The sequence below is a fragment of the Aspergillus pseudoviridinutans genome, assembly GCF_018340605.1.
Source record: "Aspergillus pseudoviridinutans IFM 55266 DNA, scaffold_3, whole genome shotgun sequence".
NCBI classification, from domain to species: Eukaryota; Fungi; Ascomycota; class Eurotiomycetes; order Eurotiales; family Aspergillaceae; genus Aspergillus; species Aspergillus pseudoviridinutans.
The window spans coordinates 1255072-1273150 of record NW_025091283.1 but is presented as its reverse complement, the minus strand read 5'-3'; the positions used below and the strand labels follow the sequence as shown (position 1 = coordinate 1273150).

General features: G+C 49.9%; 7 protein-coding genes across 7 annotated transcripts; 2 read left to right on the top strand and 5 right to left on the bottom strand.

Moving 5' to 3' along the window:
* Positions 1–295: 295 nt before the first annotated feature.
* Positions 296–1792, bottom strand: Asppvi_004185 (uncharacterized protein; the record flags this gene model as incomplete). The annotated part of the gene is made up of 1 exon (XM_043300140.1): positions 296–1792. The coding sequence occupies one exon, from the start codon at positions 1790–1792 to the stop codon at positions 296–298; it is 1497 nt and encodes a 498-aa protein (XP_043156075.1).
* Positions 1793–2447: 655 nt separating this feature from the next.
* Positions 2448–4055, bottom strand: Asppvi_004184 (questin oxidase family protein; the record flags this gene model as incomplete). Its single annotated transcript, XM_043300139.1, has 5 exons — positions 2448–2548; positions 2626–3036; positions 3117–3476; positions 3530–3832; positions 3905–4055. 5 exons carry the CDS (start codon positions 4053–4055, stop codon positions 2448–2450), a joined length of 1326 nt encoding a protein of 441 aa, XP_043156074.1.
* Positions 4056–4941: 886 nt separating this feature from the next.
* Positions 4942–7529, bottom strand: Asppvi_004183 (TFIIH/NER complex ATPase/helicase subunit SSL2; the record flags this gene model as incomplete). The annotated part of the gene is made up of 3 exons (XM_043300138.1): positions 4942–7237; positions 7312–7450; positions 7502–7529. The coding sequence occupies 3 exons, from the start codon at positions 7527–7529 to the stop codon at positions 4942–4944; spliced, it is 2463 nt and encodes an 820-aa protein (XP_043156073.1).
* Positions 7530–8042: 513 nt separating this feature from the next.
* Asppvi_004182 (uncharacterized protein) lies at positions 8043–8695 on the top strand (the record flags this gene model as incomplete). Its single annotated transcript, XM_043300137.1, has 4 exons — positions 8043–8051; positions 8074–8142; positions 8234–8259; positions 8320–8695. The coding sequence occupies 4 exons, from the start codon at positions 8043–8045 to the stop codon at positions 8693–8695; spliced, it is 480 nt and encodes a 159-aa protein (XP_043156072.1).
* Positions 8696–10935: 2240 nt separating this feature from the next.
* Positions 10936–12700, top strand: Asppvi_004181 (uncharacterized protein; the record flags this gene model as incomplete). Its single annotated transcript, XM_043300136.1, has 2 exons — positions 10936–11085; positions 11156–12700. The coding sequence occupies 2 exons, from the start codon at positions 10936–10938 to the stop codon at positions 12698–12700; spliced, it is 1695 nt and encodes a 564-aa protein (XP_043156071.1).
* A 326-nt stretch (positions 12701–13026) lies between these two features.
* Asppvi_004180 (uncharacterized protein) lies at positions 13027–13762 on the bottom strand (the record flags this gene model as incomplete). The annotated part of the gene is made up of 3 exons (XM_043300135.1): positions 13027–13230; positions 13321–13397; positions 13474–13762. 3 exons carry the CDS (start codon positions 13760–13762, stop codon positions 13027–13029), a joined length of 570 nt encoding a protein of 189 aa, XP_043156070.1.
* A 1757-nt stretch (positions 13763–15519) lies between these two features.
* On the bottom strand, positions 15520–15894 carry Asppvi_004179 (uncharacterized protein; the record flags this gene model as incomplete). The annotated part of the gene is made up of 1 exon (XM_043300134.1): positions 15520–15894. The coding sequence occupies one exon, from the start codon at positions 15892–15894 to the stop codon at positions 15520–15522; it is 375 nt and encodes a 124-aa protein (XP_043156069.1).
* Positions 15895–18079: the final 2185 nt, after the last annotated feature.

Genomic DNA, 18079 nt, shown 5'->3' with positions numbered 1-18079 from the left:
TATTTTCACTTAATATCTGGCAGAATATTTTTGAATATGATGCAATGATCGGGCCAATTCCATCCGCAGTTCATATATCATCCACTTATTGCAGCGCCCCAACACCAGAGGATGGTAATTGAAGTATGATATGTTCAAATCTGGGCATTTTGCAGAAATTCCAAAGGAGATGAGAGAGAATGACAAGGATAGGATAAGAAAAAAACGCCAGCAAACGCTAAATCCAAATGCGAAACGAAATACGACAAAAGAGATGCAACCGCCTGGGGCGAGTAGTAGTATGATGCTCTTATTCTCAGTCTCTCCAAAACCAGCCTCTCTTCTTTTGATTCTCAAGAGCCTCCTGACCAGCAACCGAATCTTGAGGTTTTGGAGGCGGATTCATGACTTCAACGGATTCATTTGTTTCTTCCCGTCCATCCGCAAACCGCTTGGTCTTCACCGTCTTGGTCTGGATTGAACCATCGGGGAGACGAATGCGCTCTGTCGTCGTCCGGGTGGAAACTACGTAGGGCTGTTGCTCTGTGGCTGAACTCGTTGGACGTGTCTCCGAAGTGGTCGAAACCTCCGAGGTCGGGTGGGGGGCAGCCTCAGGAACGGTGTTCTTGTCACCATCAGAAACGAGATCTAGCCAAGAGTCGGTGTCTTTGCTCGGGTCCTCTTTGCCAAACGGCTCGACTTCTTCCTTCAGCCTTCGTCTCTCCTCCAAGAGAGACCGCAAAAGTGGACTTTCATAAACTCCTTTGAAGAAATCGCGCTCGCGCGCTTCGATATCGGCAAGAAATTGGTCGTACATGTCTAGTTCGGTCTCGGGTGCGGACGTTGTATCCTTCCAACTGGCCTCAGCCTGTGTTTGCGGTGTCGGACTTTCATCGGGTCGAGAGCGATCCTTGTCTGTCGGCTCGACGCTCTCGAGCGTTATCCCTGACCAACCCTGGCCTTCCGGTCCTGAAACATACTTCCACCGATCGCCAAGGCTGCCGCGTTGCACGAGGCCCTTCAGCCACTCGGTCCCGGATTCCTTCTTGACCAATGTCGTACTGGGTTCGCGGTCCAGCATCGGTTTTCCGTTCTCGAGTCGAAGAAGATCCTCAAAGGCCTCGCGCCACTGCGGCTCGGCGGGGTCGCGTTCAGAAGAAGGTTTCAATGACGACATGAGTGAAGAGAATACCCCTCGCTCTTTGTGTGCTCGATAGGATGCCTGACGCTCCAGATGCAGTGGTGAGTACGGACTGAACATCAAGTATGCCAGGGGCCAAGTTGCGGAGTCGTCGTTCAGCATGTTAAAGAAGAAAGGCTGATGGAAGGGATGAAAGAAGCGGGAGGAGAAGTGATCATCGAACCAGAATCGATCGAAGAAAGAGTCGAAGAAGGAGTCAAGACTGAAGAAATCGGAGGGTCTATCGAATCGTCCATGGTGATGCGAATGCCAAGGATCATCAGATCGCGGCCACCGAGAGCTTGCAGGTGGCTTGTCATCCTGACCTATGTTGTCTGTGTTTCCAGAGGCACCCGTCCCGGAGCTCGAGTGATATCCCCTTTCCTTGTCTTCGCTAGTCTGTCGCTGGAGGTAGTTGGGCTCTCTATAACTGTTCTCTTCGGCGAAGATAGCCCAATGATTTGAATGAGGAGCGGAGATCGAAGATGGAAGGCCCATTACAGACTGCAGCATGGACGAGATCTGCTCATCAGCATAACGCCGGAACGCAACGAACGGGTTGTGGTCGTGGACTCTTTCGGTGGATGGAGAAGGGTTGTTCGTCCTGTTGATGTCTTCTTCCCCGCCTGCCATGGTGTTGACGTTTGGATATTTCGCGTACGTAGTTCAAACCGCCGTCGAACGTGTAGTGAGGTGAAAATGACAGCTTATCAACGGCAAGATGCCTTCTAAAGCGGCCGAAGCTGTTGGGGATCGCCCCACTTGTCCTCGAATCGTAATCACCACGTGATGTCACGCAGAACACAGCAAACTTTCGGTTTCTTTCTGCGGCTTTCGATCGAGCACATTTACTGTGGAAACGATACGAAATGATGGAAATATTTGACTCTTCCAAGAAGTAGACTAACTACCTACGATCACGTCTAAGATGATACGAAATGCTTGACGCTGGTAAAAGCATGCTTGCAAATTCGACTGCCGTTGGCCTGTTGGGGATCGGGTAAGACATTTATTTTTGCAGCTTTACTAGGCAGACCCACCCGCCTTGATTTAGAGCTAAAAGCTAGACTAACGAATCGCTCCAACCATACTTCAACGTCCGAGGTTGCAGAGTACTCGGTAAATCACACAAATTATCTTGAATTGAGTCGCTGTTATGACATAGAATGACAGTTGAATTGCAGGGCCGGTGCCTCCTTATCAGTCTGTGAGCCCTCTGTCAGTTGGGGTATCGGCCTTAATGGATTAAATCATCATCAAAACACTCGGTTTCTATGGGCTTGCCCTCTCATAGGTGGGGTCGGTCGTGGAAATGCTTCCGTGCCTCTTCGAACCCTGTCGAGCGAACCCACATTGAGTCCATTTGATCACCTTTGGTTGAATCGATAGCTAGTGCGAAGACGGTCAATCAGCAAAGCTCTGAAACATGGTCTTAAGAGTACAGCTCATCCAGGTGCCTCGCTTACCCATGTTTGCAATCTTCAGCCACATGTCACCGGTGATCAAAAGCCCTAGCTCTTCTGCTCGAGCCTCAAACGGTCGACAGACCTTCTCGCCATTTGCTAGAGCCCTGACAAGCTTGGACAAATGACCGTCGTCGCGTGGGTGTACACTGCTCACGTGGAAGATTGTCTTCCAGTCGTTCGGTGCTTCGTATGTAGTAACTTCCTCCAGCAGCAGCTTGGGAACTCCGCGGGATACGTAGAGCGCCAGATCTGCACGGCCTTTCCACTCAAGCACACGCAGCTTGGAGCGCGTATCCAGGTACGGAAGAGTGACAATCTTGGAAAGGAATATGGAAGAAGTCACGCAGTGCATCAAAAAGAAGTCAAGCTTGACCTGCTTTGGCGGACGCTGAGCGGCACCTGTGAAGTAAGCTGTACAGATAGTTAGCCATCATTGATCTGGACGCTCATTATACTACCGGGTATGAGCTATTGAAGGCGGCGATGCTTACCGACTAGATTAAGAAGTTCAGCAAGTTTCTCCTCCATTTGCTCGGCGGAGATCGAAAACTGTGCTGCATACTTAATCATCTCATCAGGTGCTCGCTTCAAAACGCCGTCTCTGATTTTGTTCCCATCCTCCCATTTGGCGGATTCAGCTAGTTTTTTATCAGCCCGGATCTCGTTGAAGATTTGCAGCATCGTTTTCTTTCCCGGCTTGCCAATGCCTCCTGCGGCCTTCTCTACCGGCAGGAGGTATAACCGACCAATCCAGTCCTCGTGGACTGCGGTCTGTGCGAGTCCCTCAGCGACAATGGCGGGCTGGTCGAACTCAAGGCCGAACCCAAGGTGGATCAGCGGATGAAGGAGTCCTAACATCTGTGTCAATTCGAAGAATAACTTGAACTACTGCATGTCCACCCACCACCAAAGAGCCGCGCAAGCATAGTCTCGGCGCACTCGCTCCCCGAAAACAGATACTCGTTAAGCACATCCGCCACACCTTTCTTCTCAATCTCCTGCTGAAAGAAAGCCAAGTAATTGGGATAATTCTTTTCTTTGCCGAGGTGCTGCTGGAATTGGCTCTTGTCATGCATCGACTCAACTACACTCTGGGTGGTGGGCATGACAGGGCGCTGATACGCCTTATTCCGATCATAGGCAGCCCTGATCTCATCAGGCGTCGCACCGAGTGCATAGATTGTCAGAATGAGGTGGACAATATGATCTGTGCAACAGTAAAGGCAATATTAGACTTCAGTGGATCCGAAGGTACCAGAATCTCAATCCGCAGACTCACTATGAAATCCGCTCTCGTTGAAGAACATATGGTGGTTCTCCAGATCATCTTGCAGCACCTCACTTGCTGCACGCGCAGAGTCCTCCCTCAGTTCCACGCTGAAAATGCCCGAGTTGGCCGTCGACAACTGAATCTTCTTTGCCGTAGCCATCGTTGAGCTGTTGCGACTGACACTCGAACCAGGTATGTTCGTTGAAGGAAAAGAGTACGGCGTAAGACAAGACCTCGAATATGTACGCTTGGACCTCACTCGTGTATCAGACAGTGAGGAAACTAGTATTCCACGATTTTCAGCAGAAGTTGACAGTCTCCTGGAGCCCAGACACACTGGACCTAATATATCCTTTCTCTGAAGCACTGACGAACGAGATGTTACGAACCGATGACATAGATCAATGCATCTAGACCCCGTGCGTGGTTGATGCATGAATAAGCTGGTATATGACCCTGCAGATCATTAAGCTATATTCGTCGTCCAGGGACAAATCAGGATGCTATCTTCATCTTTATTTGTTATCTGACTGCCCAAAGAGCTATGATATCTGATATTCTTCTMTCGTGTTTGAGGCGGGGGCTCGGCGTCTCGGGGCTTGGGTGGCCGACCCTACGTCATTTGAGGATATTGATATGTCAGCATCACGGAGCAGAGCTAGGTGCTTTAGCAGGAACTTAGGAAGTGTCTGCAGACTACATCTCGCATTATTGTTGCAGTGTAAAGCCGACAGAGCGGGGTAACTGCTCTTATTCTGCAGCAGTATGGAGTAGCGCATGAGGTCGAGGAATGATTAGCAAGCATGCCTTCTAGGTCTACAAAAAATCTTAGTCTCAATCTCGTAGGTTGCTTACAATCCATATTCATGATGAGTCCTAGGGTTACGTAACGGAACTTTCAATATTCAGCTAGAATAGACGATCTGCCAGCTCACTCGTGAAGAGCTTTATATAATCATAATATGTATTAAAAGTGATCTAGACTCATTCTGATTCAGAACGCGCAAGGTTGCAGTCTCTTTATGACGCGAGTTGTATGTAGCCAATCACCGAATGATATCTTGAAGCTCCTTCTTCCGCTTCAGGCGCTCGCGTTCCAATTTCCTGAACAGTGGGTGGTGGCCTGCTTTGTCCTTCAATTGCTTGTTCCTACTCTTGTTGTACTCAATATAGGCCATGTCCTCGCCACCGGCCAGCCCACTAAGAGTCGCTGCGCTCCTCTTAACCCCTCCCTTGGTTCTACCCTTCGGTCCGCCAGAGCGCTCCGAAAAGAGATCGTCCGTGACATTCTCAACCTCGGCAGACGTCTCATTCTGCAGCATGACTTCCTGTAATAGTTCGCGGCGCTCGGCAGGGGTGGCATATGCGAGCCCTTCCAGATTCTCGATGCCTTGGAGATGGGTGATGACTTTGAACGCATAGCCTTGGTCAACGAGGAAAGCTTGCCGTTTCGATGAATAGAACATTTCATCGGTGTCCTTGGATACGAGTGAATAGAAGAAAGCATTGAACCCTTCGTCATTGCGGCGCTTAGCTCGCAGGATTCGACCGAGTCTTTGCGCTTCTTGACGTCGCGAACCGTAATGCGAGGAAATCTGAATCAGACAGGTGGCTTCCGGCAAATCCAACGATGTGTCTCCAATCTTGGAAAGGAAAATTGTGTTGACTTGCTCATTGTGTTGGAAATTTTCCAAGATCCGCATTCGTTCATTTTGGGGGGTTCCACCATAGATATAGGCTTTGTTCAGTTTGAGCGCATACCGTTCGAGGGCGTACACGTTGTCAGAGAACACAATGACCTTGTCACCCCGTTTTTCGTGGTAGTCAATCAGGAACTGGCAGGCCTGGAATTTTCGGGGGTTCATGATGTAGAGTAAAGCGGCCTTTCGCGACTTCTCTCTCATGTATTCCGTGTAGAATTCCGTAGTCATTGGGCACCACACCTCAGCGCACTGGACCTTGGCGATATGACCTTGCTCAGCAAGTTCCATCCAATTAGCTTCATAGAGTTTGGGACCAATCAAAAAATTCAAATCCTTGATCTTGTCGTCCTCACGCAGCAGAGTTGCGGTCAGACCCAGCTTGCTTTGCGTCGCAATGGCCGAAGTGACCTTCCGGAACATGGATGCTGGCACGACGTGCACCTCGTCGAGAATCATAAGACCCCATTCGCGCGATTGGATCCAGTCCATCATCTTCTGGGCATCGTGCGACCGGGCCCTTGTTTGAGATACCATTGAATATGTCGAGACAATAATACCGGTGGATCGGCGAAACTTCTCTTTGTTGTCGGAGGTGAAAATCGCAATGTCACCCGGGTCGATATTTGACCAGCGTAAGAACTCATTCCTCCACTGAACAACCGACATGGAGCTCGTGCAGAGAACAATCGTTCCCTTTTTGATCGTGCAGGCAGCCGTGATGCCTACCAACGTCTTTCCCGCACCACATGGCAGAACGATAATGCCACTCTTTGCACGTCCGTTACCGAACATCTTACTCAAGCTCTTCTCCTGGTAGCTCCGAATCCGGGCATTGGGCTTCAGATCGATATCCAAAGTCGGGTTGATTTCGTCATTTCGAAAATCATACTCCTCAAGGGCGGGGCAACCCATGGCCTGGCAACGCGCTTTGACAGACTCCACAGCTTCGTTCGGAATCTCGAAGCTATGCACTTGGGCTTGTTCATCGTCGTCGTCATCATCACGGATAGCGAGAAGGATATCATCCTCTTTTCGATCTTGGCCCGGGACGCCATTCGCTGGCTTTTCCTCCGAGGTCTGTTGTACACCCGCAGCATCCTTGGTGCCGGGAATCACAAGCCCACCCATTTTTGGAGCCGCTTGCTGGATGATTCCTTCAGAACCATTCACTCTTTGTTGCCCAATAACCTCATCTTGGAGGAGCATCTGAAGCATCGCAGGGTCCGTACTTTCCACAAAGAAGCGGTTGTGTTTCAAAACGACCTTAATCTTTCCGTAGGACTTGGTGAAGTCAATAATGAACGACTTGATGGTATCGGGAAGTGGCGTCTTGGACAACCGATCAAGGAAGTTGATGATGTCAGCGGGCTGCAGGCCAACGGACACGGCCGCATACAAACTGTTCCCAGTCAGACGGTATTCGTGCAAGTGCGTCGGGCGAGAAAGAGGTTCGGCGATCGTGGTCAGAAAGTCTTGTGCCTGGGGCGCCAGTGGGGAGAAACTCTCCAGGGTGATGGTGCCTTTCAGCGGATCAATCCATAAAGGACGGTTCGCATGGTCCGGTTTCAGGGAGAGCGAGGAGAAGTCTTTGTAACCAAAGTTCGGATCGTGTTTCGAAACAGACGGGTTTTTCTTGTTGCTGAAAGACTCGAGGGAGAATTTGTCCACGACATCTGTATAAGAGACTGTCAGCAATCCGGCATGGCCTGTTACAGATATAAGATGCGCTTGCGCTTGCCTTTCAGATTGTCTTCCTTCTCATCCACATAGTCCGAGTATTCATCGCTGCTGCCGACATCCTCAATACCCGGCACAGGAGTCGCTCGTTTTGAAGCCCTGCTTGACCGACCGCCTAGCTGATGGTCAGCCTTCATCCAGACATATTTCGTCACTGAAGCCATACTGTCTGTAGCCTTGCGTTTAGCAGGCATGACGTTTGAAAGTATTCTTCTACCGCAGGAAGTGATATATATCGTCTATGTTATAGAGTGTGGAAATCTGCTGTGAACGAACGAAACGAGTGCAGATGCTCGATGAGGCTACCAGCGCCTCAAATGACTACTCGGGAGATAGTCATCCCTCGACAAGCTGCAAGTCGGCAGACAGCTTGAGCCGCTAAGTCGAGTAGTGAGGTATCGAGAGGAGCGATCCGAAATGGACAGCGAAGGCGAAGGTGAGGGTGAATAGAAGATAAAGGTTGAGAGATGTTAGAAATCAAACGGAAAAGAAGCATGACGCCTTTCTTCTTTGGCAGCCTCAGGCGCAGCCTCAGGCATTCGACGGGTGGCGGAGTACGAGAGCTCGCTATGATTGGTCGGGGTAGCAGTGGTCTTCGGCCGGTTGACGTAGTGAAGATCTCCGAGCTAGGTACTTCGATTTCACTTCATCGGCACTGTTACTTTAGAATTTTCACATATTGCACTCGTTCAAATCACGTTTTGAAAATGAATACGGTACGTACTACTCTAGGAACAGATATCGTCGGGGAAGAATATTAGCATTGACTTTGTTGGGGCTGTTCTTTATGTAGATTCGATCAACTTGGTGAGCAGATACTACCTGCACAGTGCCATCAGCAATTGTAGAGAGAAGGAGACGCCTTGCTAACTTCAGTTAATCATTGGCATGTTAACAGGGTCGGCTGGGGAGCTCTTTGCGTCGGTAAGTGTCTCATTTAACTTTGGCCTTGCTGTCAGCAATTGCAAGTTATTTGAGTACCAGCAAAACTGACAATCCTGCAGCTGGCGGCGGAGCCTACTACTTTGCCAAAAAGTCCATCAATGCGGACCGTGCGTCTAGATATGAAGCAGAATTGAAGAAGAAGGCGCAGCTTGCCGCGATGGAAGCAGAACACCGACGCCAATCTTCTCTCAACGAGCCGATCACCGCACCGTCAGAAAACCCCAGCTTGAAACGGGCGAACATGGCTCGCTTCCAGAGTGCGGCGGATGATGTCGCTTCGCCTAGTGCAGAGGCAGGACATGATCCCGCACCGACTCGTCACGAGCCGGAGACGGAGGCGGAGCGGGTGCTCGAGAAGGGGAAATATGAGGCTACTCAGCCGTTTCGACCTCCGAGGGGCAACCGACTCAGCTAGAGCGATGTTTTGGTTTTGTTCACCGAGGGCACGTCAAAGGAAGGTGTATGAGAAAGTCGCCTAAATGGTTGTAGTAATACGCTGTCGTTGGATGTGATAAGCTATGTACCATATTCTCTGTGTTTTTCTGCACTCTCTTCGCCTCACATACCATCCTACCACCAATGACCTTTCAGACTGAAGATTAAATGAGGCTACAGGCATCATGTCATCATCCAGATGCATCTGAAATAGTGAATGCAATAGGTCACCATCACCCTGAATTGTGGATTAATGTATTTTTTTTGAGATGGATATTATGTCTTATTTCAGACTTAACTAGTTGAAAACATACGGACATTCCTTAGTCCCACTGATCATAGAAGCAATATCCGAGCACCAGTAACGCMGAACTATGCATGGCCCGCCTGTTAGTCTTCATATATTTGCGTCAAAGCTGCCAGTAACCCGCCGACAGCGCCCTCGAAGGGTAAATCGGAAGACCTAATAACTTTTGTCATTTTGAGGGACAAGTCCCTCAGTCGAAGTTGTCAAAGCCTCCTAGTTTGTGCACTTCAACGAGCATGGAAGCAAAGGGGTGGATGCGGTCTGAACAAGATCAGTATGCTGATTAGCGGATTGGCGAGTTCAGAGTACAGGGAAAGTTCACTTGTTTGAATAAGTCTTGTCCTTTTCGCGAAAGCTCTCCAGCGCCGGAGGTACAAAAGGGAGAAGGACTGCTGAGACAAGACAGGAACTGGCTATGAATCTGGAAGTGCGAGTATCTGGTGGAGGACGGCGGACAGAGAAATGGCGGATTGCTGGACGGACGGGAATTGAAACGGACATTTTGAAGATGACTTCAAAGAGAAGAAGGTTGTTTGTGTTGAATGGCTCTGTTGTAGAGGTAGAGTTCCGTTATGCTTTCTTCAGGCGTGTGTGGTTGTTGCAGAAATAATATGTGTGTTGATGCTTGGTGGTGTATACTGAGGGTACTCTAGATGTTTTGCGTGGGTAGTATCGAGAGAGACTCGATAGTGAGTGGGCAGCCTGAGAAAATGCGAAATGATACAAGGGACAGCCGAGATTATATGAACATCATATCATGGTTCTACACGCCTAAATATAAATCACTCTGAGCCTCTCAGGGTACTTACAACATGCAATCCAACCTCACCTGCAACCCTGGTGGAGAGTAGACTGCGGGGATCCATCAAACAATGACCCACTTTGAGTGATGATGGCAGGGAAGGAAGAGTGGCGTGAACTTGAAAAAGGGAGGGTAAAGTCTCTCACGAGCGAAAATTGTAGAAAATGGATGCAGAGCTGACCCACGGAGGTCAGTCAGATCATACACCTCCGTCGGCAGATGGATCGGAAGGCGGGGGCCGAGTGGTCACACTTTTTGAACTTTCATTAAGTACCTTGAGCTTCTTAGTGATGGAAATGACTTATAACTTTGGACTCTCCATGTATGGCAATGTCTACCAGAGATACTAGATACCTTGGTGACAACAACAAATACAGCACCCGAGGTGGCTTTTTCAGGCCTAACACCTTACTACCGCGCCCCTCGCCAGGTACACGTAATGGAGGTACATCCTCACGCCATCGACAGGCAGATGATCGTGAGATCCAGCCGGACGAATCGCTGCGAAGCCGACGAGAAGCGTGCTGTGATAGTCTACTCTGTAATCCCAAGGTAGATAGATATGTTGTCCTAAAACTCAGGGCCATGCAGTCCATGGAGCCGTTGAAGCAATTATCTCGGCGAGTCATGGCTAGGGCTGATGGCGGATTTCCTTTTCCGAAACCAGCATATGTTGACAGCGTTCATTTGGTCCATTATTGCTGCTGATAAATTTGTTGAGGTTGACTCGTCAGTGAAAATCATACCATCGAAAGAATCTGTATCTTCCGTTTGGGGATTGTTATCTAGTGACTATAAGTGCCTGAGGCATAAATACTTATACTACAACATCTGAGAGGTGATCATGCCACTCTCTCCATCATCTGGTGATTCAAATGGTGCATCCCTCGAGAAAAGATATGAGCGCTGAGAGCCCACATTTGCCCTTGGAGCTAAGCTGATCGTCTGAAAGGCCTTCAACGTAGATGGACCGAGAAGGGCGAGAGCTACGAGCAATGTAAAGTCAGATCACGTGCAACAGACGGAGATCCCGCAATCGAGTCTGAAATGTCGCTGCAATCATATTCTTCGACCTGGCAACTCTCCTCTTGCTCGCGTACTTACCATAGCAATGGCCTCTCACCAAGTTGCCATTGCGAAGGCATCTTTTTCAGCTGGGCTTTTACGCCCTGACCCCACTTCTGTCCCGCGCGATGAGATCACAGCCTTCCACACTCTGCTTGACACGGCGCTGTCGCATTGCTCCGTAGCGAACATCCAGGTTTGACTTGTCGAGTCCTGCCCGTCGGTGTTACTGGAATACTAAACTTTTCGCTCCCGACCTGTATTAGAAATGCAAGACATGGCTCTTGAATTATGTCGTCTCGTCATCTAACCGCGTTGGTGTCTGGGGTAAATACCTGGTTGCTTTGTCCGGTTCGTTTACCACCGGGGAAAGTGGTCAACCGTCCAAGCCGGCAGAGTCTCGTTCTGGCCCCTCGTCAAAAAGAAAGAGGCTGCATATTCTGTATCTACTCAACGATCTTTTCCATCATACCAAGTACCATGCGGACACCTCTGCGGCATTCTCCACGCTGAGTGGTTCACTACAACCGCATATCGTGGAACTACTGGGTTACGCTGCATCATACGATCGATCCAAGAACCCAAAACATCATAGGCGCTTAGACGATCTACTGGACATATGGGATAAAAATGGGTACTACGGTGCCGACTATGTCAACAAGCTGCGGGAGGTTGTCAAGAACTCGGCTGTGTCTGGACCAGTCAAGTCATCAATTGATGTCGAGCAGAGCAACACGGACACGATCTACCGACCTGCAGAGAAGAATATCCCTTTTGTGATGCCGTCGACTCACGGAGATTCTTCTGCTCCCTATTATGACCTCCCAGCCGGCAATCTCGTCCCGCACATCATTCCCGATTCGACGGTTCCTCTACGCCCAGATACCATCAAGCCTCTGCAGTTCCTGGCTGGGCCAGCGGATGGGAAACTGGTGACGGCGCTCAAGGCATTTCTCAAGGATGTCGATCGGATGTACAACTCCCGACAAACAGAGCAGAAAGAGAACGAAGTAGTAGACATTGATGAAATGGGCCAGACAATTATCCGAGATAGCTCCACGGGAGACATTCTCTATGGTGACACGTACTATGGATGGTCGCGGGCCTTTTGTCAGCAGATGAAAGAAAGACGAAACCGCACTCGGAGTGCCAGCCGCAGMCGCAGTCCTTCAAGGAGACGTCGCTACAGTGGCAGTCCAGAGAGCGACGACAGCCGATGGAGGAGCTCAAGCTCCCGTAGCCGGTCGGCTCCGCGCAGACATGAAGCTAATGACCGGCGTTATGACTCTCGGTCTCGTTCTCCACGAAGATCACGGTCCCGAGAGAGGTCCTATTCTCCACGCGCACCATCCCCTCCTCGATATCCACCTCCTGAACATCAGAGCCCTCAATACAGCAGCGCAGGGCCTCACGGATTTCACCCTTCTCACCCTCCGCCTCCACCGCCTATGCATTTCCCTCCGAGCGGGAACGTGCCACCCGTGCCACCTGCGTTTCCCCCACGGATGGCACCAGGTGCTCCCCCACCTCGCCCACCAAATTATCAAGGCCAGTGGCCTCCACCCCCACCTCCGCCACTGCCGACGATGCAATTTCCTCCTCAGGGCACGGGAATGAACCCGTCTGCATTCCCGCCACCTTTTAACGCGCAAGGACAGTTCCCTCCCTGGAACATGGGCTCGGCACAACAGATGCCCCCGGGGTCAAATCACTTTCCTCCGCCTCATCCTGGGGGCCAGGGACGGGGCACGTCGGGTCAGTGGAACCAATACGGTGGTGGATACCCGCCGTCTGGCCGGGGCTGGAGGTAGAAGTAGGCGTGTCAAGAATCTACTGTACATTAACTTTACGTTCTGATGGTGCATGAAATATGTTTAAGCGAGTATGACACTCCTGCAGCGATCACAATCGCGGGAGAAGAATAATATTACAAATCCAGTCTCCAAACCTTGCAAAATCGGTATAATGCTATGACACATCAGAGGAATGTAAGAAATGCAACAAAAAGCCTGCAAGCACGATGAAGAGCACTCGGAGGACAGCAGGCCAATATCCTCACCATGGCTCGCCCACATAATACCATCCACACAAAGAATGCATTATGCCCTCTCTCCTTTATATATCACAAAAGTCCGCATTAAACCCTGGTAGGCGTCGCCCTCGCCCTCGAGACAGACGAGCCCATCGGACGGACTGGCGCCGGGCTAGGAGTAGCAGACTCCGACATCATCGCGCTCCGATACGCCGAATACCGGCTCTGCTGGCGGTCAATCACGTCCTGCTCCTTCTTCTTCGCGACCGCAAAGTCCTGGCAGGAAGTCTGCATGAAATTGTCCGCGGCCTGGGAAGGAAAAACCAATGTCAGCCGTCAGCCAATCTCCATTCCATTCAATTTCCGTCCTCGCGGAATTGAATTGGAGCATGCACTCACAACAGCTGAAGCATCATCACAGCACATGACTGCATCCCCGCAGTCGGTTTCTGGGGCCGTGTCCGCCATTTTTTTGCCTGTTTAGTATGAGATCAGTACATGCGGCCAGACAGGCAGGGATACACCTGATGATAAAAGAGGAAAGGAACTTACACGACAGCCCAACCAGGGACTTCAGCTCAATTGCCCCCAGGATCGGAACGACCATGCCCAATGGCTTGAAGAGGCTGTCACCTATCTCGCTGAGGGTTGCGCAACATTGCTTGGACTGCGTTCCGGGACAAGAATTAGGTGCGCTGAGTGTTGGCGAGGGTAGAGTCGCCGTCCCAGTTGATGAAGGAGTCGATTTTGATGCGCTGGTTGAGTTGGATGGTAGGGAGTAGGGGAACGCGAGTGTGGTTGAGAGTGTAGAGAGAGTGCAGAATATAGTTAGAGGACGCATTTTGGTTGATTATCACTTTGTTCGTGACTTGAGGTTGTGGTTGGCGCGTCAGCGAGTTCGACGATGGACTGCGACGCCAGTTTTGTTGGCAGAGTCTGAGAAATATACAATCGCTCGGAGGCGGGTTTTCAAAGCGAAGACGACGGCGAAAATGTCGGATCGGTTACTTGGTGAAGGGGTCGATTATCTGAGACATTGTAGGTAGAAGTGTCGTTGTCCCTTGTTGGCAGAAGAAGGTGTTTCAGTGACTTTGAACTATACCGCGGTGTTTGGAAAACACGTCCAAGACAGGTATGAGTGGACGTGAGTGGTATGACCGGCGTTTGAGCATCGAACTTATCCATATGGAATGTTGTTCGAGTCCAGATCACGTATGAATGGAATGCGCGTGAGATCCATCGGGAGCAGTTCTGATAGAATTGCAGAGGTCGCGATCTGAACGCGAATGAGAAAATCACATTTCCGGCATTGAAGCAGCATCGTTGAAGGTATATGACTGCGACTATCCTGTGTCTCAAACAGTGCGCAGTCTCTGATTTGTATCAAGGGCCAAGTTGTTGTTATCGGTTCATGCTCATCCCTTCCACACATCCTGGAATAGTCAGGATGGCTAATGGGGATGCTTACTCCAAGGTGAGTAATCGATCAATCGAGTCAGTCGCCCTGCCCATGCAAGGGGCTACATGGAGCAGAAACTCAAGCCTTGCCTCTGAAACTACGTTTCGAAGCAATACCTACAATTGGTCCAGCGTCGACCCTAGTTGGCCCAAAAAGGACACAATAAGACATTAATACCGTGCATAAATCCTCGAGCTGCTGCCCTAGGTTCACTAAACGTAGCCACGAGTCACATATAGAACACATCATGAGCAGGAAGGCCGTAGCATCGTAACAAGATATAGTCAGTCAAGGGAAGACCAGTTCCCTTGGAGAAGAACAACCAGCAAAATCACGCCGGCAGCAATGAAACAGTGTCGGATACAAAGATCCGACTGTCCCTCCCCCTGAAAAAGATGAATCATGGACCAGCAGAGATATCCCGGGATGAGGTGAAGTTGTTGATTGACGGCTGCTGTCAGAATATGAAGACATACACCGAACAGCTACAATCAATGGGTGAGTGCGAAACGGTTGGACGCCTTTATCAGGCCAAACGAATGATAAGATATGAAATGACGAAAAATCAGAGCAGAACGGGAGGGGTTAGCAACTGGGGAGCCACTATATAAAGCCACCTTGAAAGAAATTCCCAATCAACAACCTCAAAAAAAGGTTTTGAAGGTGAAAATGAACTCTGTCGGAGATGGTTGGTTCCTACTATGCCGCATGTATCAGATGCAGGAGGTATCCGAGAAGGAAAAATAAGCATCGTCGGATCAAGTGTAGGAACAAGCGTGTTCTAGTGGTATTAAAAAAAAATCAAAAGGGGCAGTTGAACAAGAAAGGGGGCGATGATCTCGGCGACAGAGATCGAGAAAACACCCTCGAAAAGGATCGCCTCGCTGTCGCTAGAAAATCGTAGAACGCTTCCTCGCTAACTCATCAAAACGCCGGAAAGATCGACGGGGAACAAAGTTTCTGGCCATTGAAGCTTCCCATGAAAGCATCAACACTTCTTCCATCGAAGAAAGAAAACACCGCATCATCGTCGTCATCATGGATAGTGGTCAACGACATATGAGAGACAATACGGAGTAGATCCCGCAACACCAAACCCGTAGTCGTTGTCAGAGAGCGTCGCCTACGAAGATGGAAATTCAAAGCCCTGTCTTCGGATCGCCAGCGTGCTTAACGGGTTTATGACCGGGTGTCTGGGAGTTGCGAAGGTGAGAGGCTTCCAGAGAGGTGGGGCCTGCAGCCTGACGGGCCAGCACACCACTGGTTGAGACACCACTATTGCCGCTGCTGTCGCTACTCCGGCTGCTGCGACTGGGAGGAGGAGTGCTGTCGTTGCCCATGTCCAGGAAGGTCGACATGCGTCGCTGGGTATACTGCAGCATAACGCGGTTGTAGTCTTCAATAGATAAATTAGGGTCCACCGATCGTTGGGTTTCAACGTGGGTCTCGCCCGGAGGTCGACATCCCCCTCCGTCAACGGGGAAAGTTGGGTCCGTGTTCTTGGGTTGCTGCATGACCCTGACTTTTCCTTGCGTTGTTTCCTATGAGACAATGTCAGTGTTGTTGATATCAATCATCCTCCCAGTGCGTTAGCCACTCTACAACATATCAGCTGGTGATATGGGGGGACTGCGTGGGACAGGATCGTAATCGTCGTCCATGTTGCCGAGTCACTTGCTAATGACGTGGCGTAGACGGTTTTAAATGTGCTTCAGCCCTGTTGCTGCTGCTACTGCTACTGCAAAACAGCAGCGAGAGGTAATATACCAGAGAGAGTGAGGGAAGGGAGGGAAAGACTCCTTAGGTGGGACGCGATAAAATTTTGGATGCTCACCTTTTCCACGAGAAGAGTCAGCAAGGGGAACAAGTGGGCCACAGGACGAAAGAGAAGCAGTTAGACGGCCTCGAAGTCGCAAGAAGTAGCAGAGGACACAGACAATGACAATGATAAGGATGAACGGGAGTAGTAAGAAAATGAAGCACAGGATGTGTCAGGAGGGGGAAGACACGCAAATACCCTAGGGTCTAGGTATGACTAGTACGGATGTGGCTTGGACACGGGGTTTTGATGCAGACACAGAATGGGTAAGACAGATGTCATGGGAATATTATATCTTCGTGCATTAATGTATTCGGTAATTTTCGAGAAGTAAGGGTATATATCCTCCTTTCGGGTCCTATATGAGATCACAGTCCCAGTGACAGCGCTACCCAAAGGCACAGTGTAAGAAAGAGAGCTTGACCGGCATATCTCATCCGGACCACAGGCAGGCGAACCATCGATCAATACTCAAATCGGGGGTTTACCCACGTCCAGTATTGCTGGAGACTGGAGTCCTCTGAGGCTCGAAATAGGATGACATCATTGGTCAGGACGTCCAGCCGACAGTACTGACACAAAACTAGAGGAAGAAAAGAAGACGAAAAGGGAAAAGGTTTTTGGAGGCTTTCTTTTTCTGTTTGCTCGGACTCGTCAGTGATAATACAATTCGACGGGTCGCTGTCATGTAGTTAATCCTTTTTAGGGGGCACTGTACATTTAGGATGGCTGGGATCGGCAATAATAACAGACTCCACTACAATCTGATGGGTTGGCGGACCTCCAGATGGTCTTACGGGGACCGGAATGAGGTCACTGGAGGGTCGGGAGTGGACCAAAAGAAATTGATGGCGCTTTTCGATCGACAAGACGAGGCAAACCGTCCCTGCAGATCACCACTGGGAAACAATTCTGTCAATGTGGTTGATTCGTTGTAATTGGAGTCTCTGTGGCCCAGATGCCGTCGAGACAGGCATTCAAGAAGTTGCTGAGAGACTGTTGTCTGTATGGTCATCTGTGCGGAGATGAGTGCCTGAAAGCTATCCATGATTCTCCACAAGCAAACTGTGTTGATCCATTCTAAGAAACATAGGACCAGAGGTGCCAATGAATCAAGTTTAGTTATTATGCTAATCATTAGTTATGCGAGTCTGATCCTGGTGGCTTCGTGCAGTGTATTCAAAATAGCTTTGAAAGCAAGATAAGTATTCCTCGGCCTGTTGGGCAGAACTCATCTGTTGAAGGACGAATAATAAGCAGCCCATCAGAGAGTATCCTCAACGAATCGAGGATATCGCCAGGCTCATAGCTGTTAAGCGTCCTAGGGCTATGCTGTAAAACAGGCGGAGAGGGTGCAGAACGAGACGGATCGGTACTGCACAATTGTCCACTGAGGATTCATCGAGCAGACCGAGAGATTAGCCAATGTGAGGTTGTCAGGATCGCTTGATCAGTCGCTCAATGATAACCTAGGCAGGTAGGCAGGTGGATGGAACAGAGAACGGACAGTGGTTGAAGCTGTGGGCCGGAACCCCATGTCTTTTGGTGCTTCCTGTGCATGGGGATGACATACCTGTGTCTGTGCTGCTCTACGCCATCAGCCCGGGTGAAGTTTCGATGGATTTCCATCTTGTCGTTTCTGTGGTGGAGAAAAAGACATAAGCAAGCCTCGGTGTTTGAGGTTACTGAATGATGCCATGTGGCTTGTGCTACAGCCTACGGGTACATTACGTATATATGCTAACTTATATATCTGCTGGAAGCCAAAGACTCTTGTAGATAATCGGAATATAAGGATATTGAATGCGAAACCTCAATCGCTATCTATAGCGATTCGCAATAATTGTAAGACGAAATGTCTTGGACTCAAGATCTCGCAG